The sequence below is a fragment of the Sebastes umbrosus genome, chromosome 14 (assembly GCF_015220745.1).
Source record: "Sebastes umbrosus isolate fSebUmb1 chromosome 14, fSebUmb1.pri, whole genome shotgun sequence".
Classification (NCBI taxonomy): Eukaryota; Metazoa; Chordata; class Actinopteri; order Perciformes; family Sebastidae; genus Sebastes; species Sebastes umbrosus.
This window is the reverse complement of record NC_051282.1, coordinates 11,632,967-11,651,122: the sequence shown is the minus strand read 5'-3', so window position 1 is coordinate 11,651,122 and position 18,156 is coordinate 11,632,967. Positions and strand designations below refer to the sequence as shown.

Genomic DNA, 18,156 nt, shown 5'->3' with positions numbered 1-18,156 from the left:
ATGATTAGAGCCACTTAAAGTTACTATAAAGAACTTTTAACTAGTTATGAAACACTCTCAATTTAATACTGATGCCTCTTTATGACCTATAGAAGCAAACAAGACCATCAGCAAGAATATTGGCGTTTTCTATGTACTGTAGTTATTCTTAATGAAACAAAATCAGACAAAACGACTTACAGGTTCACCAGAAACTCCTTCAGCTCAGACTCCAGTGGGGCCCCCAGTGGGGCCCCCAGAGGGGCCTCCAGTGGGGCCTCCGGCAGCGAACAGCCCGCCGTGGACAGACCCAGATCCAGACCTGCAGTCGGAGCTCCGGCGGGAAGTAGAGAGCTCTGCGCCACACACACCATGCTGCTGGAGACCTAGGGCGTTTTGCTGGGCCCGCTGGAGGGGACGGAGGCACAGGAGAATCAGAGCCAGGACTGCGAGGGGCAAACTGTCAGACCCTGTTGCAGTAAAATGAAAGGTTATCGAAAAAAGGTTCTCAAACTTTTTGGGGCCAGGGACCCCTTACAGGGAGAAGATTTGCCAAGAACCCCCTCGTAATTGTAACACTGATTAAGCATTATGCCATTTGTACTCTTAGATGCCATTGGAACTATTCTAAAACTTTCCAAACAAAATACTTCAGACCTGTTTCGTAGTGATAAACGGAACCACATTTCAGTTTGAATCATGTCAATATCACTATGTTTTGCCCTGATATTCCAGGTGTTTTGTAATTAGATGTAGTTTTAGCTTGGCTTGCTTCATGGCTTCGCTCGCCAGCACCTGAAAACACACGACGCATTTTGGTCTCCCGTCAGTGTTCTCAATAAAACAAAACTCGATATAACTGTCGTCATATTTTCTCAATTTAGCTAGTTTGGGCTTAGCGTGACTTGACGATGTGGACTGACTCATATATTTCTCCATGCTCGCCAGCTTATAAGTCACGCTAAGCAGCAGCAGGAACAGTTTGTTGCGCCCTGAGTAAAGTGACTGATTCATGACTTGACGTAATGTGTCACAATCATTTCAGAGTTTCTATTGGTCGAAAGCTAACATGGTGGGAGTAATGGACACACAATATGCATGTTTTATTGGCGGAAATAGTCCCCATCTGTAGATGTGTACTTTTTAATGATACAGCACAAATTTAATATATGGCAAATTATTTCACGGACCCCCTGACAGAGTTCCACAGACCCCTGGGGGTCCCCGGACCCCACTTTGAGAATCACTGATCTAAAGGGACTCTGGAGGTCAGAAACACTACCGCTTTTGTTCACAGGGACAGCAAAAATCAACATAAAATTAAAGTTCCTCGTAGTGACTTTAAAGATGTAGCTGTAATTATGAGCATTATGCTATCACCCTTTGGAAAGGATTTCATGGAGATCATTGCTAAACAAGTTGCTAATTTTGTTACAGTTTTGGCAATGTCAGTTAGTTGGTCCCCCACTTCCGTCCAGACTGAAATATCCTCAATAGATTGCCATGATATTTTGTACAGACATTTATGTTCCCCAGAAGACGAATCCCAATGATTTTGGAGATCTTCTGACTTTTCATTTAGCAAATGTTAACATGCTAACACACTAAACAAACATGGTAAACATTAGGCTATAGGCCTACCTGCTAAACATTAGCATGTTAGCATTTCCATTGTGAACATGGTAGCATGCTGACGTTAGCATTTAAATTACAGCAACGCTGTGTCTAAATAATTCAATTCAATTCAATTTATTTATATAAATCATATCACACCTCACCTTTTTGTCATCTCTCAGGTCCAGTGTCGACACAGTAGGCTATAGCACGTTTGTAGTTTGATGTGATGCTGTCACCTTGGTTTCATCTCCCTTAAAAACATATAGAATATATCCAAAAATATATAAGATAATAATTCAAGATAGAATGCAATGAGAGGAGAAATCAATTAATTCATGAATATAAGACATGAAGAACAAAAGAATGAAAAAAGGAACAAACTGAGGCCTTCTGTGAGGAGTTTTTCCTGTGTCTATGTGAGTTAGTGTTAACGTCTCTAAGTCTGTAAATGTCTCTTGAGTTTCAAAAAATGGTTGTTGGATAATTTGAAGACTAAAATGCCTGCTTACATAACTTCCCATCAGCGCTCTGTGGTTGTGTCATGACTGTTTCTCGGTACTTGTCCTGCATCCAAACAAGCTAATCCGGGATCCTCCCTCTAGATCAACATGTTCCACACGCAGCGGCCAAACCATTAAGAGACAACTTTCGATCATTATATCACACCAGTTTAGATGTACTGTACCAATCAGGCGAGGTACATTTTAATATTATTTGACATCTTAAAGGGGAACTACGCCAATTTTCAAAATTCATACATGATCTTATGGTCAAATACAGTTAAAAAAAAATATTATTTAACATGAACTCTCTCCCAAATCCAAAAACTAGAGTGCTAAAACTCAAACTTGTGATGTCATCAAGTATAACGTGTGGAGCTGCTCCACAGACGATGAATTGGTTGAGGTGTTATAGATGACACTGAGAGCACCCAGGGGAATGTCATGAGTATATGGGAACATTTTCTGTTTCACAACTGTGAACACTACAATAGAATAAACCTAATTTGGGTATAAAAAATAAAACAAACATGCAATGTCTCCCATTCATTGTCTATAGAGCAGCTCCAGACTTTCCCCTGATGACATCACAAGTTTGAGACTTACTTCTCTGGTTTCTGGCTTTGAGAGAGAGAGGAGCTCATGTTCACAAATATTGATTGAACTTTACTAGGCCATGGAAATAATATATTGGAATACTTCATTTAGGTGGTGCTCCCCTTTAAACGCGTTATTTTACCTCTCCTTAAATACTGGCAAGAAAGTTAAAAATACTGTTTTTTGAGGATTTTCATTCACCTCATTCAAGGAAGGAGTAGCTAACTATCTAGAGGCCTGAAGACGAAGGCAACTGGACCTGCTAAAACTCCAGGTGCATGTGGCGTTTGATTTTGCACTTCTAGTTAGATGACTGGTGTTAATCCGTTTAATCACTGCACCACTGGCCCTTCCACATGCGGGTGCAAAACCCATGCTGTGAAGCTCAGACACAAATAGACATGTAATCAACTCGAATTTGGAAGAAATACTTCGAAAATAAGCTTACTTAAAGCTGAAAGTGAACAGAAAAATGTGATGTTTGACATTGTTTGGCATCATGGGGGAGGGAGAAGCAGGTCACCTACACTTTTTGGTGTAACAATAACAACGCTTTCACATCTAGAGATGCAGCTTGGCACTTCGACTCAGAGCCAAAACCCGATTAAGGCAATGATTTATCAAAACACTTTCTTAAAACGTCCTCTAATTCACAATCAAAGACGCAACTTATATTGCAGAAAGAAGAGGCTACTTTTATTGAACATTTAATATTTATCAAATTAAAAGTCAAAAGAGACTATATTCTTTTGTATAACGGAAGTAATCTAATAAGAGTGTTGACCACTGTTCAATGGTGGCTCCAACATCCAACACGTGAAAACAGCATCTCACATGGACCTGAAACGCGACCAGCAGGTCGTCTCCTCGCAGCTTAGCTGAATGCAGGCGTGCTGAGGTTTAGAGGGATAAGCCTGATCAAATCCTTCCAGATTGATCTTTGACACCGTCTACCCAGGTAGGGAGGTTTGCGGCGGGCGGGGTGATGAGAACAAGGACAATTAGAGTTAGGTAGGGTGGGAGGGGGGAGAAGATGCTGGCTTTGGTGGAGACGTTTGACCTTTTTCCAGGGCCCATGTGACTGGAAAGAGGAGGACGTGGAGATTACAGATGGAGGTATAAAAGCACAAGGAGGACAACACGCTTCACAAACTCAAGAAGAACAAAGAAGCAATCTCTCAGAGCAGAGATCGGCGGTAGCCTCTTGGGATATCTGTGACAACAGGTGAGAAAAACCTCATTGACTTGACTCCTTTAATTATAGTCTAGCAGCTTTTATAATATTCCCATGGTAATAGTAACTACTTGTGGACTGGTTATAAATCAAATGAGTCATGTCAGCGCTGAACTAGTAGACAATGCATGAATTCAGATGATAGTTTGATGGTTAGGATGGCTTTAACGTAGATATGCATTTGTGCATCGCTGGCTAAAACTCTAGACTGATACAAGGAAGATGAATGATTGAAAACTATGACATGTTCGTCTTATCCTGTGCTAGCAACGTGGTTTGATGTGGCACATTAAATAGCTAAAAAGGTGGATAAAAAATGAGCAAAGTGTAGGTTGAAGTACAGATGTGACTAAGAAATACAATAGTTTAAAACAACAACAAAGAAAGAGTCTTCAAAGACATGAGTAGAAACTTAAAGGAGAGGTCAGGTGTGTGTATTTTCTAACGCCCGATGAAAAGAGGATTGACTTCAGGGGCAACAGTCACAGCAACAGATGGCTGATAACATGTCGGGCAGCGTCTCCACAGATCTCTACACATGAGAGCAGGAAGATAAATATGCTCTTTGTAACCCGATCCACAGGCAACCTAGATCTGCTGCTGCTGCTGCTGCAGGTGGCGCATATGTTTGAGTTACATAACGCGCCAGAGCAGGGTGTTTTCCACCTCTGTCAAATTGCCCTAACAGGATTACCAGCGTCGGCAGTCAGGGGAAGGAGGTTGAAAGCAGGAGCTCGGGCAGGATACTGCTTAAAATCAGGTTGGGGATGAGGACAAGAGGGACAGACAGGGACAGAAAACCCCACCATGGCTAATGTTTTTGATACAGCCTCCCAAGAGGAAAAGAAATTCACTGTGATCAGTGAATTTCTTTGACTGGAATAGTTAATAATTTAGTAATTAAAATGAGATATCTAAAGTACCAAACAGCAGCAGTTGAATGTGTGTCTAAATTGATGACTTAATGGAAAAGTCTGAGGTCCCATTTGGCATCCCTGTTGTTCAAGAAGGGCAATTAGTCCGCTGCGGATTAGAGTGGGATTAGAGCTAATCTGGTTGTTTAAACTAATCTGCATGATCTCCACTGATTGGCATTGAGAGCTGGCAGGAAACAGGATTAGCAGAGGGCAGCAGAGAGAAAGAGGGCAGAGAAACAAAAGAGGAAGCCACAAGAGGAAGCTGTGATCTCTGTGTGTCTGATGACACTTTTTTTTCCTTCTTGTCTTTTAGAGACCCTCAGCAGCAATGAACGCCAACCCCCCTGCGGGAAGCGCCCTGGCCCCCGGCGGATCGACCGGCCCCACCACACCCAAGAAGGGACCACCCAAGTTCAAGCAGAGGCAGACCCGTACATTCAAGAGCAAGGCCCCAAAGCCAGGCCAGAAGGGGTAAAGACAAAAACATTTATATTTATACATAAATGCAAACAATGAAATCAGGCCACTGACCTCGCTGTTTTCTCTCCTCCAGCTTTGGCGACGACATCCCAGGCATGGAGGGTCTCGGCACAGACATCACAGTGGTGTGCCCATGGGAAGCCTTCGGCGACATGGAGCTCAGCGATCTGGCCAAATACGGCATCATCTAAACCTGCTGCCTCCTGCCTTCCTGACCTGCCTGTACCTCTAATCCTCTCCGCCCGGCCTTCTCTCCGCCCCGGCTCGGCACGCCGTGATAAGGCTGCCAGCAAACCCCCTAATGCCCTCTCGTCTATCTACCTCATGCTGCACTCCACTAAGTGGATAGGAAGCATAATAATGTTTTTATATGATTATACGATACTGTTTATATATATATATATACTTGAAATGAGAAGACGAGAAAAAGAACTCCACATACCTTTTCCCCTTCATCCATCTATGATAGTCTTCTCCTTACTTAAAGCTTACCCCCCTCCTCATTTGGACTCCCCTCTCACCCCCCGCCACTCCTGTTCCACGGCAATGGACGCAAGCAAAACACTAGTTATGACTAGCTTGTATTTGCTTCTAGCTGTCTATTAAAATGTAAATAATTTGTTCTCAGCGTTTGAACTTTTTGACCTTGACTCCCGTCCCACCTTTTGTATTTCCTCCCACTTTTATTTTGCGTTGTATTTTCTACTCCTTGTGCACAAGGTTACTGTAAACACCACGGGGATGCGAGGAGAGTGTGTAATATGCTGTGATGGTGAAAACTACAATGCACTTTCTTTCATGTGATCATGGAGGATGTACTCCCTTTTATCCCATCTCTCTCTCCTTGCTGCTATCTGAACCCACGTCCCTCCTTAGAGAAAACAAAAGGATGATACTCAATGTTTTGCGTTGCAAGCACAATACCACAGTAGCTGTACTGTGAGCTGGCATGTCCCGATAGCTGCAGTAAAATGTGTATATTTTAGTACACATGTTGTCCATCTCTTTCTTTTCTGGAACACCTAATAAAAGATGGAAAAAATCATGGCAGTCTTGAAATTAATCACAAGCAAAAATATGTCAAACAAAGGGAAACAAACAACAATCATGACTTGATATCACTAATATGAAACAAAATGACAATACTCTCAAACATTTCCTAGCAGTCTCCTAACTCAAATTGATGACTTCTCTGTCTTAGCTACAATGCTGTCTAATAATAATTACCACTCATTTTAAGGCTTCCTGAAAGCAACACGCTCCCAAGAGGTTCTTCGTTTGGAAAAAGAAAACAAATCATGATATTAACAATGAACTGTGTTCTTTCTCATCTCACAAGGAAAATAAATTATCTACTAAGTATAAGATCTAGCTCACAAATCAAAACCCTCATGGTATTCAAACAGTAAGCCCTGGGACTTATGATGTTATATTTCTCTGTTGAAAATATGATATTTAAGATGTTATATACAATAATATAATAATTTTCTGTAAAATAAGACAACCCAGTCAGTTTTTTGTGGGCGGCCTAGAACAGAAAACACAACTGTCTTTGCAAACGTGCACCATATTTTTCCTCACAAGCCAATCAGAGCAGATTGGGCTTTTCCGCTAAAACGGAGCGTTTTAGACAGAGGGTGAATACAGGTATATTCAGACAGACACTATGAGAGAAATAATGTTCTTTTGAACATTAAAGCATGTAAACATGTTCTAAAAGAAACCCAAAATACCAATATGAACCCGGATATGAGCAAAATATGTCCCCTTTAAATTCACTGTTAGAATGATGACTTGTCAGTGTGTTTTCTTGCCAGATTCGCTCTCAGCTCAAAATAGCGTTAGATCAGACTATCGCTGCAGATAGCGAGCCAGCCCGTCCTGTCCATTAGACCTCTTGACCCGAGACTAACTAATATTACAAACCAACTAAAATAGTAGGTGACACCATCAGTGTTTGCTTTGTAGTTAAATTACAGATACTGGTTGGCTCAGTTGCAAACAAACTAATGTTATAAGTTGCAGGTGCACACAGTGACAGTCTGTCCCACACACAAGGCTAACGTTAGCTAGCGGGCCATAGCCAGCTAACTGTTAGCAACCATTAGTTAACGTTAGTAATCTAGCTACGTTATTGCAATGTTTCTACTCATCGTTTCAATGCTTGGGGAACGGTCCTGGATTTTTTAAATGGATCCTTTCTTCAATATTAATTTAATTATAGCCCCTGACAATGCTAACATGCTTCATTTACCATGTTCACCATTTTGGTTGAGCATGTTAGCATGCTAAAGTTTGCTAATTAGCAGTAAACACAGCGCACATTTGGTCATGAACCAAAGTATTGGACAAATTGAAAATTTGATCTGATGATGGCGCTAGACGAAAGGTCAGGGGGTCAACAACGTTTTTACTCCCTGACGTGGACATAAATGCAACCAGAGGAGTCGCCCCCTGCTGGCTGTTAGAAAGAATGCAAATTTAAGGCACTTCCACATTGGCTTCACTTTTCAGACCTGGAGGTTACCCACTGGACTACAGTGATGCTGCCAGCGTTGCTAAAACATCAAAAACAGAAATCTGGTTGCAAACAGGTTGGAAAAATGAAGATTTTAAGCTGTTAAATTCACCACAGAAACACTAACACATGGATGTTCTGTCAACATCCTTTAACACTGTTGTCCATTGACAGCTTTTCCCCAGACACTTGGGTTGCTATGGTTTCTCTTTCAAAATAATGACGTGCTATCAGCACTGAGTGAAACTGTACACAAATATTTCACTTCTTTCCACTTCAGCCCAACCTAAAGACAGTGACGGGGATTTGTGAGGGACATTCCAAATAAATTATGTCATGCTTGAATACCTCTGGTATTAGGTTACACATCAGGGAGACTTAAGGTTTGAAGTATTCAGTAATTAAGACATTAATGTTGTTACATACTATATACAAAACCTGCATTCATTCTGCTCCTGCAGCAAACAAGCTTGATGATTAAAAACATAAAGCTGTGTTTTGCAGCAGTACAGTGACTTTACAGTTGAAGAAGTGACTTAACCGGACACACCCTGTAAACTCTGTACGTGTAGAGGCATGAGTTGGCCTTGTGAGAGGCAACAGTCGAAAGCACTCTCCATTCTTGACGCAACCCCTGAGGCTAACTCAACACTTCCAAATGTTGTTGCTGTGATTTACCGGTAACTAAGGTGACGGCCGGTCCTGTTCTGTATTCCGATGAGACTGGGATGAGTCAGTCGGATTCTCACCTTAACTCCCTCACAACAACAAGCCCCTCACCCCTTCTGAGCATGTGAATATCTCATTCACACTCTGGTTGCTCCACATAAAGTGAACGTTATCGAGAGCTGGGATGCAAATTCTTATAGGAAATGAATTCATAACTAGGGAGGAGTGAAGTCTCCCTCCCCATGGGTGTTTGTGTGTATCATCACCTCCAGGTGTGTGTGAGCCCCACCTTTAGTCTGAGGGAGGGGCATGGAGACACAGGAGGGGTCTGACTGACAGGAAGGTATGAGTGGGGTTGCAGGTTTCTCTGCTCTTACCCAATCTGTTTATGTAAGGTGAAAGCAATCCTCTTTCCCGGTGGCTCTGGACCTCAGCGACTCCAACTCATTCCCACTCTTCCTCATTGCGTGCTCTTCCTGTTACCTGGCACAGATATGGGAACATCGTTAGGTTAGGAGGCGCATTAAGCCGTTTATTGCAACACTTCAAGCCAAACTTGAAAGACTCTAGACTTTTGCAGTGGGATTTGGAAGTGTTTACTCTCACATCCCAAAGGATAAAAGGTAAGCTCCAATGTTTTTATTATATACTTTTGGTCCAGCTTTGGAGATGGCCTCTTATTGTCGGGTGTAGCTTTAATAGTTTAAATCAGTGGTTCACCACCTATTTTCTTTAAAGCCGCCCCTACTTGTGTCTAAGAAAAACTGAGCCCCTGATCCTCAATTTGAATAAGTCGATACAGTATATTAAATATTAAATGAGTTAGTCTTTTTTTTATTAAATCAACTTTCTTTAATGAATAGAACTCATCAGTTTTGTCAACATGAATAAAGTGATGACGTCTTGACGGATTTGTCTTTATTACGACTTAATTAATTTACTATAATAGTGTTAGAGCCGAAACAGATTTTTTTGTTATTGAGGCTAAATAAATGTAATTCACGATGTTGCTAGATTGCTGCTAGAACGCCCAGCCCACAGGTGCGTCAATAGGTTTTTCACCGCAGTGAAAATGTTGTTTTTGAAAGGCTAAATGCCAACAAATATGAATTGAAACTGAATATTTCATTAGATTTTGCAGGAAGTAGGAAAAAATACTTTTCTCAAATAGTTTTTGATGTACGAACTTCTGTATAAATTATCCAGTAAGTGTGTTATTATGATTTTAGTTATACATGAGCAAATCTAATTGTGACAACTCAGGCAAATCCTGGCGCACCCCGTGATCTTTGTCGTCCCCTAAGAGGGGCCCGGACACCAAGTTGGGAACCTCTGGTTTAAGTCATCGTCACCAAACATGTACATCTATTTTCCTTATAACACTCAATGACATTTCTGGAATTTATGGGCACTCTATGTTATTGGTTTCGTCTAATAACTGCGATTATAATTAACTAATAATCAGCATAAAAATGACATTACAATAGGCTAATCAAAGCCTCTGGGAACTCATAATAAGATGGAAATAATCTCCTTAAGTGGTGTGCTTTGCAGCCATTGTTATACAAATCTTTCCCCACTATGTGATCTCCTGTCTATACAAATGAAGGCCAGTGTTGAGCCAAAGTTGAGGGCGTGGGTCATATTTAATGAGTGATTAATCCGACTAAAGGTCATCTTTGATTCTCTGACGCTGAAACAAAGGCTCTGTTACAGGCTGGAGGAAGTAGCAATCAGCTATCAGGAGTGAATATCTCTCACCTGTACAGCATATAAACCACAACCCCCCCTGTTGTGTGTGTATTCTTGTATGTCTGTGGCAGTTTTATGAGCTGATGCAGCACAAGATTTGCCTTTCATGTCTGCTGCTCTGTCCCAGCCTCACCTCCGTGTTGCAGTATTTTTTTTCCTCCATTCTTCACCCTGGTCTAACACACTCCTCTGCCTTGTTCTGGCATGTTTACGCACTCCCTCCTCCTGCGCTCTTCACTCTGGCTGTCAAACCGCTCTCCCCTTTTTTCTTCTCCACGCTGTGACCTCTGTGTCTTCCATTTCATCCTGCTTGTTTTGCGCAGTCAGTCAGTGCGCTGTTAGCGTGCTTAAGGACACTTCTATTTGATGTCGTTGAAATGTTTTGTGCTTTTTTGTCTCAGGAGAAAAGGATCTTCTATATCAAAGGACACATAAAAAGGAAAGACTGAATCCCCACGGGGATTGCTAAAATGAATATGGCCTTTTCATCCGAGAAGCACACAACCCTTTTCCCCCTCCTCCTCCTCCTCCTCCTCTACGTCCCTCTCACCTGTCTGTGCCAGTCAACCAACAGCAGCTCAATCAATGCCACAACCACAACCAGCACCCCATCCACTTCCTCAAATGTTACTTCCATGAAGGGCGTGCGAGGCTGCGGCAGAGGACTGAACCCCATTTATAGGTACCTGTGTGACCGCCGGGCAGCGTGGGGTATTGTACTGGAGACCCTGGCCTCTTCAGGCTTCCTGTTCAGCATGGTTCTCCTCGTAGGCTTGCTGATCTGGTCCCTGTGGATCTGTGTTTCATCACAGAACCAGCGCAGCAGCATCGGCGGCACCGTAGCCTGCATGTCCATGTACTTGTTGGCCACGGCTGGGATTTTCGCCATCACCTTTGCCTTCATCGTCCGCCTAACCCCTCAGACCTGCCCAACCAGGCTCTTCCTCTTCAGCGTGCTCTTCTCCCTGGCCTTCTCCTGCCTGCTGGCTCGCTGCCTCGCTCTGCTGGGCTTCGCGGCGGCCCGCGGCTGGGGGGAGCCCGCCTTGGCCCTGGGGCTCTTCACCGTGCAGGTTATCATCTCTACCCAGTGGCTGATCCTCGTGTTGGTCCGGGACAAGAAGCCGTGCGGCTACAGCCAGGAGGAATTTGTCATGCTGCAGATTTACGTGCTGTGCCTGCTGGCTATCAGCTTGATCCTCTCCCTACACTTCCTGCACCGCTCCTGCTTCACGTTCAGCTACACTTACACGGTTGCCGCCCGCCAGCACAGCCGAGGACAGGCCACGCTGCTCTTCCTCACACTGCTGCTCTCCGCCTTCATCTGGGTGGTGTGGATCACTATGCTCATCAGGGGGAACCCCGAGTTGGACCGCCGGCCACAGTGGGACGACCCAGTGCTCAGCATTGCCCTGGTGGCGAATGGCTGGGTCTTGCTGATGGGGCACGGGTTGGCCCAGATCGCCTTCTTCTGCAGGGGGGAGGCCAAGTCCAAGGACATCCCTCTGAGCTTCGCAGGCTGGACCAGCCACAACGCTGAAGTCCCAGGACTGGCCAGCCCGAAGTCGGGGAGAGAAAACGGGAGCTTTGAGAGTGACGGTGAGAACGGGAGAGGTGAGAGGCTGTCTGTCCTCATTAGCCAAACTGAGTGGTGCTTATTGAAAGGTTGTGAATCATGCTAAGGGGCGAAGCTAGATGAAAATGATTAAGGCTGCAACTAACAACTCTATTCTGAATCGATCAATCAATTAATTTTGATTTGGTGGATAAAATGTAAGAAATTATGACACAATCTCAATGACATTTCTCAGAGTCCAAGTTGACATCTTCACATTGCTGGCTCGGTTCAACCAACAGTCCAAATAACTATCACATAGACGGGTTTCTTGTATACAAATATTACTGGCCGTGTGCGCTCCCAGGGGGAAAAAACGCTTTGGCAATCGTTGTAATCAACGTAGATTTCACATTGTTTGTACATTCTTGTTGACTATACCAGACCCCTGCAGAGTCCGACGACCAGATACCATTATCATATGACGTATTAGTATGAGATTTGTTTATTATTATCACCCGTTATGAAATGGGTAACGTTAGATCAGACATACGTGTGATTTGTCTTGGGGGATCTGTGTATGTTTGGTTGACATTCCGGTCAGAGTTTAATTTACGTGAGTCCCTCTTGATGGCCGTTGCCAGACACTTTTTCCTTAGCGACTCCTCAACAGGTGTAACGTTGAAATAAAACTGGAGACTTGGATTTTTGTCTTGTTATTCGTACAATCAGTCACACAGCAGCTCTTTGTATGTCGGAAATGTAACACCAAAAGTCAATACAATATTGCAGATATGGCCGAATCAAATGTAAATGAACATTAGCTAACGTTAGCTTCCAAGGCCGCTAGTTGTTGTGACCACGAGGGAAGCGGAGCGGCTGCCTGCAGCTTTGCTAGCGCTGTGTGACTAGAATGCTTTTGCCCATCAAGCCTGGATCCATAATCTCCTTCTGGTTTTTAGCAAAGACGTGATCCCTTCAGATTATTAAACATTTTCAATCCATCTTTTCTGCGGTTGGTGCAGTTTACCCATGGATGTATTAAAATAACTGGATACAGCGTTGGAGGCGGGGCCCCGGTCATTCCTATGAGAGTTGCTCATTGACGCATGAAGCCTAAATGGCTCGACTTCCGTCTGGAAAAGTAACCGTATCTTGGCGTATCTTGGGCAACTGGGACATGCGCAGTAGCATCCGCTCGGTCACATGACTCGGTCACGGGGTCCCTACGTCACGCCGTCATCACGGCTTGCGCTCCAGCCTCGGTCTGGGTCTCACTCACATGAATGGAGGAAGGGAAATAACTCTGGATTCAGCTATTAGTGTATTTTACAACTTTAAAAACTTATTTTTTAAATAAGGTACTGGGAAGTTGATTCACCTCAAAAATAAGTATCCGCTGAGTTACAGACGTCTCTTTCCCCACGTACGTCTATGGGAAAAAGTATTTTTTGGCCCAAGGCATCACGTGACGGACACAGTAGTGACACTACGAAAGTCGGGATCGTCGACCGGCACACTTCCTGGGGGCTTGATGCCTGACCCCTAGCTGCGTGCGCATCTCGGTAATGACGCTGCACAGAAACCAGTCTTGTAGCAGCACCAATGAATTTTGGGATATTTTCCGCTTATCGACTACTCAATGTAGAAACTAATTGTTTCAGCTCTAACAATAATAATAATAACACCTCACAGAATGAAGTCACTTAATCATTTATGTGTTGTAAATACCGGCACAATGACGACAAACTGGCATTAGCTGAATGCTAACATGCTAATGACCATATGAGTGCTAACATTAGAACAAACCCTGACCTGTATGCCTGATAGCTAATAGTACAGTTTAGTTAATGAAAACAACTTACCCAAAATCTCAAGTAGCGCACTAATTTGCCTCCATGCCTGCTGCTTTCTGTTAAAACCATGGTAGCTATGGTTGGTGAAGTCTTTTAGCTCCAGGTAGCTAAGTCACCACAATGAGAGAAAAACAAACCGTTAATGACGTCAGGGCGCTTTCCCGCATTTTTTTTCAACTTGAGGCGTTCAGGGGCTCTGGTAAAAACGAGAGGCGTTCAGGGGCTCCGGTAAAAACGCGTTCAGCAACACAAATAGTGGAGCGGATAACATCCATTTTTCAATCAAATCGTGCAAACAGTGATACAAGCACCAAATTTGGCGTGATGATTGCCGAGCGGTCGTTAAGCAATATATAAACCATCGGCCACTTGAAAATCCAAGATAGCGGCCAAATTGACCTGCTGATAATGATTTATTTATCTCATAGAAATTCATCTACTTGATCGATTTGAGTGATCTTGGTGTCAAATTATATGTTTTCGGGCGTGCTGGATCTAATTTTGATAATTTTAACAATTTCTAACTGCAATGTGGCGGCCATTTTTCAAGATGGCTGTCAAATTTACTTTTTTTCTTAAGGAAATGCGTGTACTTGGTCAATTTGAATGTCTGATGTATAGTAATATGTTTTTTTGTCTGCTTGATCTAATTTTTACAGCTTTAACATCCTGCGGTAAGTTTCGTCTTACTTTCTGGTCGTACTCGGGGGTGTCTTTGCTTTGTGGTTTTGGCGGCTTGAGAGTCCACAGTTCCAGTTCTAGCACCTGGTGTTGGATATGGAGCTTGTCATATTCCTGCTTATCCGGTCTTTCAGGGAAGGAATCTTTGGTCTACTGATCCCCTACTCGACCCAGTAGATGAATTTCTATGAGAGAAACCATTATCGGCAGGTCAATTTGGCGGCCATCTTGGATTTTCAAGTGGCCAATCGTTCATATTTGCTAAGCGTCCCCTCAGGAATCATCATGCCGAAATTTTGTGCTTGTATCACTATTTTCATGATTTTTCCACTATCCGCTCCACTAAAAAGCAGCGCGCAAAACCCTTCACTGTCATTGAAAACAAGCCGCCCCAGACTGTGTGATCAGGGCCTACAGGAGTAGAAGCCATCTTGTTGACGTTTTTTTTCCACTGCGTTAATGACTTTAAAACTATGTAACTTTTTTTCTGACCTGTGAACACAAGTGACTATTATGGAATAAAAGTACATAAAACAGTAGCACAACTAGAGAAGAGTTCACAAACTGACTGTACTGTCAGTTATACAGCAATATCTATCTGAAGTTTAGCTAAGCAGCCTCGTCCTGCATCAGAAGAAATTTGCAGTTTAAACCATAGACATATACACATATATATGTCCAAACAACCAAAGAGCTAATAGAACAATGACCAAGTGTCAGGGAGAAGAAAACACTGCGTTTGTCAAAAACGAAGCCCATTAAATCTGCATGATTGTTAAAAAAATATATATAAAAAAAAACAGAATTGTATTAAAAGTCCTTAAAAATAACGGGAAAACTCATCTCTGATTCAATATTCAGAGGAAATAATCTGCTCAAAATTCAAGCAAATCGCTCCTTTTACACAAACTTCCTGCAGTTATTGCTTTTAGTATTTGAGTTAATTGTACAGTTTATCAGTTGTTGTGTACTGTTATTGTTATGCATTGAATATAATATTAAATATCCATAAAATATGTTAGTTAGGGGTCATCAGTTTATTCAATGACGACAAATGATAGAAAGGGGTCCCTTTAGGAAAAGGTTGGGAACCACTGAGCTAGTCGTCAAACCAAACCAAGTGGCTGTAGCAGGAAAACCCCTGGGTGTATTAAATTCAGCACTGGTGTGTTTTACTGCTTATGAATTCAAATTTTCATTTGTAAAGGAAAAATGTTTTATTCCTTCTGCTTCAGTCTTGCTTTAAAGGAGCCGTGTGTAGGATTTAGGGGGATTTGGTGTCAGAAATCACCTGAATCTGTGTGTTTCCGTTAGCTTAGAATGAGCCTTTTATATCTACATAGGAAGCGGGTCCTCTTCAGAGTCTGCCATGTTGCAGCACCATGTTTCTACAGTAGCCCAGAGTGGACAAACCACTGGCTCTAGAGAGAGCCTTTCATGTTTTTAAGTTACCTGAAGGCCACTGTAGTTCTCCGACATGCTTGGAAAGCGAGGGGTGAGCAGAGGGATATTAAGTTGGTTGCAAAACACTGCTCCTTTAAAAGGCATACTTCACCCCCAAAATTATAATTAGTACATCAATTACTCACCCTGCCTTACCTTGGATTTGTGAAGAAAACTTTGTTTTTCTTGCAAGTCTCCACGGTGAACAATGAATCCAAAAATGGAGAAGAACCTTTATGAATTGAAGTGAATGGGGAGCCGCGTTTAACAACAGCAAAACTATATGAACATAGAACATGCATTTAAACATGCACATACAAACTCTCACACAACTCGTGCACTATAATCCAAGTCTCATTTATCCAGTCGTATGCTCATTACTTCCCACACACATGCATCTTTGCCAAAATCTCACGGTTTAAAATATTTCCACATAAACAGTCTCACGCTTGTGCAGACGCGCTACTCGTCCATGCGAGTCCGGACGAGTACTGGTTATTCAGAAGCGTTTTAAATGCGCTGAAAAACATCCTTTATGCTGAATTATAACTACAAGCCAGAATGAATACAGAGCCGATGTCCAAAACTACAAAATGAATTCCACTATCAGTCAGCTCCGCTCTCACTGTGGGTCTATATGATGAACAGTATATATAATGAACCGATAATTAGCCGACTGTATCATGTGTCTCCCCCTCAGGCAGGAGGAATGAGCAATCGCTGCGATCACCCTACGAGTCTGAATTCTCCGTGACAGTGAGTAATAAACCATTAGGATTAACAATCCCACTTCACACGCTCTGCAATTAAGCACCGTGACCTTTCACTATACTGGAGGCAATTAATAGCCAAGTCATATTGTAAGGTTAATGAAAGCACAGTTGTATGATGGGAATTAACCGCACTGACATGATGAATTTGTGATTCCATGTTTCTGTGTGCGTTTCAGGACATTGACCCTGAAAGAGATTACACCATCCCTCGCCCGCAGACCACCAACTTCCTGGAACCTTATGATGAATTTTGATTGAATTAATTTTCATATCTGGTTCTTACACAAACACACATAACCTGATATACAACGTCAACCAAAGCCGAGGGTGACCCAACTCATGCACTAATCTGTACTTGGCACATGTTTTCATTTTCTTGTGCAAATGTAAATATTTTTGTAAGAACTGTTATTTTCAAATGTGCCAGAAGGATGTGAAAAATCCTCTTCTCCAAAAAAAGAAGAAAGACTCAGCAGAATGACTCATCTGCTGGAGTTTCATCATGAAGGCTGGATGGGTTCAGATAGTCCAGCTTTCTTCTGGCGGGAAATCCACATAACAAATGCTTAGTAGAAGTGAGTCTTTATGATGGTGTGTGTGCATGTGTGTGTGTCTGTGTGTGTGTGTGTGTGTGTGTGTGTGCTGCTCTGAGATGGTATATAATAGCCCCGAGGCGATGGAGGAGGCGTGAAACTGTCACTCTGAAGGTGCCAAACTGCTGAGCGGAGCAGAGGCATCTGTGAGCCGTAGAGAGAGGAGGGATGAAAGGAGGAGAGAGAGAGAGAGAGATGAGGAAGGGAGATGAGATGAGATGCGACAAGACAGGAGGAGGATAGGACAGGAGACCTGTCAGCACCATGGGAGGCTCGTGCCACCACTGATTAACATCTTCATATTCAAAGTTACAGTCGCTGGGTTCTGTTGGTGCTGCACCGAAAAAACAATGGATGTGTTCTGTGCATGGAAAGATACCAGGTGTATGAGCCTCTTTCCGGCAATACGTAATGACTTTCTACACATGTTGGTGTTATCAATAAAAGGTTCGTCTTTAAAAGATGTTTGTCATATTGTCAAACCTTTTGTTTATCCCACTCACAATCTGCACAGATGGCTCAGCCATGCCTATACAACCACTGGGAGCAGAGGTGTAGTACCACACTTTAACCAGCAGGGGGCAGTGTTTAGGCATAGCAAGACAAAACTAGTCAGAAGAGACTGCCAAACTCATACTGTGTGAAAGAATAGGAGTGTTTAAGCAATAGTAGCAGTGTAATACCATGTAACACCTCTTGCCTATGATATAATTTACACAATAAAGAATATATTACATTATTTAGATCTAACAGCAGTAATAATTTAAGATAGATTCAGTCTCCCACAGTGGCCCGTAGGAATTATGGACAGGGGGACAGACTTCCCAAATTGGGCCCCTCTTCCACTCCGACAGTCATACCAGGTGCTTCTTCACTCTTCTTTCTCACTTTCCTCTGTGCGGTGCGCATCCCTCTATCAAACCTCACTGCTTCCCGGGTCGAGTTACGACCAGGGTGTTGGGGTATCAGATGACAAGTTGAAAGGTGTTTTAATG

General features: G+C 42.9%; 3 protein-coding genes and 1 long non-coding RNA gene across 8 annotated transcripts in view; 2 read left to right on the top strand and 2 right to left on the bottom strand.

The window, feature by feature from the left end:
• Nucleotides 1–5,517, bottom strand: part of LOC119501735 (matrix Gla protein) — a 31,348-nt gene extending 25,831 nt beyond the window's left edge. For both annotated transcript variants that reach the window (XM_037792311.1, XM_037792312.1), the window contains exons 1-4: nucleotides 5,376–5,517; nucleotides 1,758–1,847; nucleotides 246–387; nucleotides 181–209 (exon numbers count right to left, since the gene is read on the bottom strand). The gene's annotated coding sequence lies outside the window, so the exon portion shown is untranslated. The remainder of the gene's footprint in view (nucleotides 1–180; nucleotides 210–245; nucleotides 388–1,757; nucleotides 1,848–5,375) is intronic.
• On the top strand, nucleotides 3,761–5,951 carry LOC119501736 (retinal cone rhodopsin-sensitive cGMP 3',5'-cyclic phosphodiesterase subunit gamma-like). The gene is made up of 3 exons (XM_037792314.1): nucleotides 3,761–3,918; nucleotides 5,158–5,315; nucleotides 5,398–5,951. The coding sequence occupies exons 2-3, from the start codon at nucleotides 5,173–5,175 to the stop codon at nucleotides 5,513–5,515; spliced, it is 261 nt and encodes an 86-aa protein (XP_037648242.1). The 5' UTR covers nucleotides 3,761–3,918; nucleotides 5,158–5,172; the 3' UTR covers nucleotides 5,516–5,951.
• A 59-nt stretch (nucleotides 5,952–6,010) lies between these two features.
• Nucleotides 6,011–13,813, bottom strand: LOC119501737. Its single transcript, XR_005209907.1, has 4 exons — nucleotides 13,681–13,813; nucleotides 8,889–8,987; nucleotides 6,552–6,596; nucleotides 6,011–6,346 (listed from the first exon to the last, which is right to left on the bottom strand). It is a non-coding gene; the product is annotated as an uncharacterized LOC119501737 (long non-coding RNA).
• LOC119501734 (G-protein coupled receptor family C group 5 member D) lies at nucleotides 6,935–17,624 on the top strand. 4 transcript variants are annotated; one of them, XM_037792308.1, is made up of 5 exons: nucleotides 6,935–9,134; nucleotides 10,665–11,859; nucleotides 14,331–14,345; nucleotides 16,496–16,551; nucleotides 16,745–17,624. In XM_037792308.1, exons 2-5 carry the CDS (start codon nucleotides 10,734–10,736, stop codon nucleotides 16,820–16,822), a joined length of 1,275 nt encoding a protein of 424 aa, XP_037648236.1. In that variant the 5' UTR covers nucleotides 6,935–9,134; nucleotides 10,665–10,733; the 3' UTR covers nucleotides 16,823–17,624. The 4 variants fall into 4 exon arrangements, with proteins under 4 accessions (XP_037648236.1, XP_037648233.1, XP_037648237.1 ...); XM_037792305.1 differs by having other exon boundaries at nucleotides 10,665–11,874; XM_037792309.1 differs by lacking the exon at nucleotides 14,331–14,345.
• Nucleotides 17,625–18,156: the final 532 nt, after the last annotated feature.

What these genes read in the sequence shown, in the direction of transcription:
- LOC119501734 (XM_037792305.1), top strand. Translation starts at nt 10,734, where the DNA reads ATGAATATGGCCTTTTCATCCGAGAAGCACACAACCCTTTTCCCCCTC. An exon ending in AGTCTGAATTCTCCGTGACA is followed by an intron (nt 16,552 to 16,744) that starts GTGAGTAATAAA and finishes TGTGCGTTTCAG; the next exon opens with GACATTGACCCTGAAAGAGA.
- LOC119501736 (XM_037792314.1), top strand. Translation starts at nt 5,173, where the DNA reads ATGAACGCCAACCCCCCTGCGGGAAGCGCCCTGGCCCCCGGCGGATCG. An exon ending in CCAAAGCCAGGCCAGAAGGG is followed by an intron (nt 5,316 to 5,397) that starts GTAAAGACAAAA and finishes TCTCTCCTCCAG; the next exon opens with CTTTGGCGACGACATCCCAG.